The sequence below is a fragment of the Petromyzon marinus genome, unplaced genomic scaffold, assembly GCF_048934315.1.
Source record: "Petromyzon marinus isolate PM22_M1 ecotype Great Lakes invasive population unplaced genomic scaffold, UKy_Petmar_22M1.pri1.0 PM_Scaffold_7, whole genome shotgun sequence".
Taxonomy (NCBI): Eukaryota; Metazoa; Chordata; class Hyperoartia; order Petromyzontiformes; family Petromyzontidae; genus Petromyzon; species Petromyzon marinus.
Genome location: NW_027423677.1, coordinates 2,741,142 through 2,747,281, shown reverse-complemented (window position 1 = coordinate 2,747,281; position 6,140 = coordinate 2,741,142). Strand labels below are relative to the sequence as shown.

The 6,140-nt window shown below is 45.5% G+C and overlaps 1 protein-coding gene across 1 annotated transcript; it reads left to right on the top strand.

Moving 5' to 3' along the window:
* Positions 1 to 3,386: 3,386 nt before the first annotated feature.
* Positions 3,387 to 5,717, top strand: LOC142923793 (exosome complex exonuclease RRP44-like). Its single transcript, XM_076064771.1, has 2 exons — positions 3,387 to 3,552; positions 5,252 to 5,717. The coding sequence occupies exons 1-2, from the start codon at positions 3,409 to 3,411 to the stop codon at positions 5,471 to 5,473; spliced, it is 366 nt and encodes a 121-aa protein (XP_075920886.1). The 5' UTR covers positions 3,387 to 3,408; the 3' UTR covers positions 5,474 to 5,717.
* The last annotated feature ends 423 nt before the right edge of the window (positions 5,718 to 6,140 follow it).

Here is a 6,140-nt window from a genome sequence, read left to right as displayed (position 1 = left end):
TTGCCAGATTGTGTTTATTGACAGAGAAGTTGTTGCGTTTATGTGTTTGTGCGCCTGCAGAGGATTGATATGGTGCCAGAGTTATTGAGCTCAAACCTGTGTTCCTTGAGATCCAACGTCGACCGGTGAGATGCACCAACAACTGTGAACTCGCGAGTGTGCACATTGCAACCCATACTCAGCAGCTAACGTGCGTTGTTGCCAGGTGCACATGTAATCCCATGATGCGTGGCACTGTTTAAGTGTCATTGTACAGATCCACACAAGCATGTGTACATACATAAGCAGCCAAACCAGGATGGCACAATGGTAACACATGTCTCACAGCAAGAATGGCCTAAGATTGATGCCCGACTTGGTTGCCTTTCCATGTAGATTTTGTATGTTCTCCCCCTATTTAGCATGGGTTGACTCCAGGTTATCAGGTTTCCTCTCATCGCTAACATAAACGTGTTATTACTACTATGATCCTTAACCATGGAAAGCCTCACTGAATCCCATAACTTCGGGAGGGTACTGCAAAGCTTTTGCAGTCGAACAATGGTTGCTACATATATATTCCAGTTGAGTAATTTGTAACAACCCAAACCGGTATTTGGCCAAACATCCCGCTGCTGAAAGAATGACTCGACTACCAAAAACTTGGCAAGACCCTCCTGAAAAAGAGTCTCGAGACTTTGCGAGGCTTTCCTGAGTGAACACCCTGCACCACTCCAATGTCGACGACTCTGCCACTCGACGGTGAATGGCGACGGTGCATGTGCTGTGCGCGTGCAGGCTGGCGTTCTCGTGCATATGGGAGATGACTCCAAAGGCTGAGATTGTGAGCACACGTTTTACCAAGAGCATCATCAATTCCAAGGTGATTCCCCCCCCCCCCCCCCCCACAGACGTTCAGTTTTTGTAAAACTCTCGTTTGCTTTCACGTGTATTGTATCGGTGCCTTGCTATGTTAGTGCAGTTGAGGTTTCCGGATGGCTGAGAGGTCAGAGCGTTGAGCTTGCACCTCTGAGTTCACAAGTGTAGCGAGATGAAACGGGTTCACAAGTGGTAGTATGTATGTTGAACTTCTTTCGCACCGTACGTAGCCAACTGTGCTAATCGGAGGTGCGAGGTAGGACATGAAAGTAGTGAGTTGATGGTCTCTGTCCAGTCAACAATCACTGCACAAAACACAGGTTTGTTTTTTTAGATTAGATCGTGTAAATATGTAAATGTGTCATTAAACCCACCCCCACCCGACACAGCCAACTAATAAGGGTTGTCACGTAAACAGAACATGCCAATTCGTCACGAGTACAGCACACCGGTGTGTTGTACCAGTGACGAATTGGCCACGTTCTGTTTATGTGACAACCCTTACTAGTCGGCTGTGTCGGGTGGTGGCGGGTTTAACGACACATTTATGTATTTACACAATCTAACCCAAACAACCTGTATTATGGATGATATTGGTCACGAAAGCCTACGTGTTAAACTCACTGCACGAAAGACCACCAAATTACATTGCACTAAATTTGGTTAAATTCCAGCTTTGAGAATTAAAAAATATATCAATTTTACTTTCTTTGGGTGAGCGTAACCCTCAGTGGTCATCGGGAGCCACGTAGACATCTGTTGAGTTCTGGCTTGGGCTTGGATCAGGCGTGGGCATTGTGTAATTGCGAGGACCCCATGGTTCACCCGTGGTGTGTTCATCGTATCCCCGCAGGCGTCTCTGACGTACGCAGAGGCTCAGCTAATGATGGACGACGCTGGGCGGAAGGATCCGGTCACCAGCAGCTTGCGTGGCCTCAACTCCCTGGCCAAGATCCTCAAGCAGAGGCGCATTCAAAACGGGTAACTCATTGTCAAGATCCTCATCCCCTCCACCGCCACTGGAGCGATGAGCCGTATTAATGTGTGCACCGCATTTAGTCGATCGGCAGGTCGCCTGTGGCGCGGTAAAGTGTGGTTACTCCCGTGTCTTCTAAGACATCCGGCCAGCGTGGAAGAGTAGGCTAAAATACATTGAGAGGGACTGTAAAAGGGTGTATCCCTAGAGGGGCCGCCTCTTATGGGAGCCCCCTTCTTCCAGCAGTGGCTTGAGCAAGCAATTGCAAGGCTGCACCTGTTGCTTTTTTGACCCCATGATGCATGAGGCTTGGGTGAATATCATGCACAAACAAGTGTTACAGGATTCATACTCTGTTTTTTTTCGGTAAAGTCACGTAGGTAAAACTATAAAATAAAATAACAACTAAATTAAATCACGACGTTTCGGGCGCAACACAAGCATCCTTCTTCAGGTGGGACAACCACAGCCAGAAACAATTGCTGAAGTGGGCAAAAAAGGGCTGTTGTAACAAGAGGCTATATAGGTAAGAGAGTGGGGGGGAGCAAGGGGGGAGAGATAGAGATGGGGGGTGTGGGGTAGGGGAAGTGGGGTGCTGCTAGAGGGATTAAAGGGGCGAGCACGGCAAAATGCCGGGGGGGGGGGAAGTGAGTGGGGCTGGGAGTGGGAGGCTGAAGAAGCTGGAGATGCGGAAATGAAGGCAACAATAAAGAAGTTAAGGTTTTACCTGGTTAATAACATCCTTCTAGATTGGAGTGTTACAGGCTGCTGCGGGGCTACATTGTGGGCAATAGAGGACAATGCAGTGACATAAATTGTTTTACTCTTCTTAATGCTCCCATGTCTGTGCTCCCCCACCTTTGCCAACGCGTACTGACCACCACGGTTAAGTACGGTAAAACCACCCCACGACCCGTATGACATGGGGCGGCCCTCATCCAGCAGTGGATTGACTTAACGAGCTGTGCATGTTCAACTCAAATATCTGAGTTTGTGAAGTGTCTTATATTAAGATTCTGTGTTGTTTTGGCTGGACATGATAATCGCTCATGTCCCTTCTCCACCCGTAGGGCATTGACTCTGGCATCCCCTGAGGTCCGATTCCACATGGACAGCGAAACCCACGACCCGATCGACCTGCAGACCAAGGAACTCAAGTGAGTCTCGTCAACAAGACACCTCCCATGACTGCGATCCGACTGTTGTGCAGATCTCTCTATCAGAATCAAAATATATATATCTACTGGAAGAATCCGATGAGCTATAAAGCTCTTTTTTCACAGATGTCCAGTTGGGGCAGGTCACAACGTTACAACAACAAACAATACAAGCACACGTTAGGATTGCAAAGTATTGGAAAGGTAAACAAATAACTTAAACAAATATACAAATAAAACTAAACTATTTTTATCTTACCAAGTAAAACCCTGACCACAAATGATAGCTGAACAAAGTGGCTTATCACGTGGGAAATTTATTATCAGCAAAATAATCTAAGATAAAGAATCTTGACCCTTGTGGTTGATGTGTTGTGGTGGCGGAAACTGGTGCGTGTACACAGGGAGACCAACTCGATGGTGGAGGAGTTCATGTTGCTCGCCAACATCTCCGTGGCGGAGCGCATCGTAGGCGAATTCCCCGAGTGTGCGCTGCTCCGACGCCACCCGGCGCCTCCGCCTTCCAACTACGACATCTTGGTGAAGGCGGCGAAATCAAAGGTAGAGTTAGAACCCCTTTTAACGACCACCCTTGTTAACTAATCGCTTAACAACGGGCCTCCATAGAGCTCAATGTGTAGGCTTAACCGACCATTTCCCTGTTAACGACGGGCTCTTGTAGGTACAGTAAATATGAATTAATGCCACGTAGAAGGAAAACAATAAAATAAATATAAAACAATAAAATTATCACGACGTTTCGACTGCAACACAAGCAATCATCATCAGGTGTGAAAACCACAACAAGAAAATTTGAAAAAAGTGGCAGTTATTTTTAACGTTAGCACCACGGAGAGAGATTTGACAGTTTGTTCAGATGGACGAGTCCATCTATGTTCGGAAAAGAGGAGGGGGGAGACAAAAAATAATGGATGCGTTCTGACAGCCACCTTAAGCGTGATCAATCAATTAAGACCCGAAATGGCTTATCAAATCTCTCTCTGTGGTGCTAACGTTAAAATAACCGCCACTTTTTTCAAATTTTCTTGTTGTGGTTTTCACACCTGATGATGATTGCTTGTGTTGCAGTCGAAACGTCGTGAGAATTTTATTGTTGTATATTTTTATTATTTTATTGTTTCCCTTCTACGTGAATTTACCGAAAGAACCAAGAATATGAATCCCTGCAGTCACGAAAGTTTTAAATCAAAATGAATTCATGCATTTATTAAGTGTTTATTTTAATATGATGTGTTTATAATGTTAGTATCTTTATGTATTAATATCCATTGTTTAAATATTATAAAGTACGTTTTTTGGGTGAACAAGGGAAACTTTCGATGCTATCGGAACGAATTAAGCTTTTAACACGTATTTCCTATACTCGCTTAATGACCAAATCCTTTAATGCTCGTGTTCGTGGAACCAATTACCGCCTTTAGGAGGGGTTCTACTGTTTCTAGATTGCTGTTAACCTTCCTTCAATATCATCCTCCTCGCAAGGAATTCAGAGGTCGTCGGGTGGCTCAAATTTTTGTTTGAGGTCTTTTGGTTTAACCGGGTGAGAACTCAAGAGAACATAATAGTCTCATTTGCAAGGGTCACCTGGGTCACCCTATGACCCAGAGATTACAGCTGGGACCCTGGCTTCAAAATCCAGCAGCCACATTGAACATACTGTGTTATCAAGTGTAGGGAGTTGAAGGACTCGGCTCGTTTCCCAGCTACTCCACAGAAATAAGCAACAAAAAACCATCACGATAAATGTAGTACTGTATTTAATTTTAGATAAATTCCAGCACTGAAATGTTGAAATATCAGGTCGACTTATTGTGATGAACATTATGCTCAAAATGGGTGGGAATGTGCTACCCCCTACTGTGAAGCAGAGGTGTCTTGAAACGATGTCAGTATTGGCCTGAGCGAGCAATTGCAGGGCTGCACCTTTTACCTTTATCTTGAGATGTAGCCGTATAGTTTCCACTCGCCCTTAGAGGCAGAACAACTCAAAAGGTGTGACGAACCACAGACAACGCTGGAAGGCAGCCAGGCACTGTGCCAGATGTAGATTAATCCACTTGCCGTACTGCCTTCTCCTGGCAAGCCAGGTTATGGAAACCTGAATGCCTACAGGAAGTGCGCTGAATAACGTTTTCTTTCCAATACACCACAACCCTTGCTGCTTCCCCAGCACTGAACTACAAGCCACGTGCGGGATAGTCACCTCACAAACGCCGGTGTGACCGATTTTTTTGCGCAGAACATCGAGATCCAGGTGGACTCGGCTAAGGCGTTGGCCGAGTCCCTGGACCGGGCGGCGGTGCCGGGAGCGCCACCATACCTCAACACTCTGCTGCGCATCCTGGCCACGCGCTGCATGATGCAGGCCATCTACTTCTGCTCCAGCATGGATCCCGACACCCACCACTACGGGCTCGCCACCGCCATCTACACCCACTTCACGTTGCCCATTCGACGGTGACGTGCTCTGGCGTCAGGCACACGCGTGAAATCGACCTTCGCGATTATTGAGGGGACTATGTTGTTGTCTTGGTGTGGTCTGGGACTGTGCTGCCTTTCCCAAGTTTAGGAATTTATTCATTAATTGATGTACTTATGCAATGTTAATTTGTCATTATGGCACACCTCCGATTAGCACGATTGGCTACGTACTTGTATATCTTTTTTCTATTATTTACTTTTAGTGATTTGTTTACCTTTCCTATTCTTAGCACTCCTATCATCTACCTACTGGACATCTGTCAAAAAGAGCTTTTATCGCGAATCGGATTTCTCCAGGATAAAGATTCAGATTTTGACTTATTTTTCTAAAAGGTCCTATAAACGGGAAGTTTGGCCAATTCCTTAAATGGTTGTTTGGCTTGTGTTGGAGAAAAACTAGAGGATCCAAAGAACACCAACGCCTACAAGGAGGGTGACAGTGTTCCACGTGCAGAATCAAGAATCCATTGCCGTGTTGCAGCGGCGGCCAAAAGTGAATTGCAATTCTGCCATGGATCGCTAACGATTTTGTTGTGAATCTTAAATAAGAACACAGATATGAGCAGGCAGCAATTTGCGTTACATCTGATGACAAATAAAAAAAATCCTCAACAAAGAATTAAATTCATACATTAATAAAGCTAATT

Excerpts from the sequence above, each read along its gene's own strand:
- LOC142923793 (XM_076064771.1), top strand. The coding sequence starts at position 3,409 with ATGGTGGAGGAGTTCATGTTGCTCGCCAACATCTCCGTGGCGGAGCGC. Across the intron at positions 3,553-5,251 it reads TGAAGGCGGCGAAATCAAAG|AACATCGAGATCCAGGTGGA; the intron begins GTAGAGTTAGAA and ends TTTTTTGCGCAG.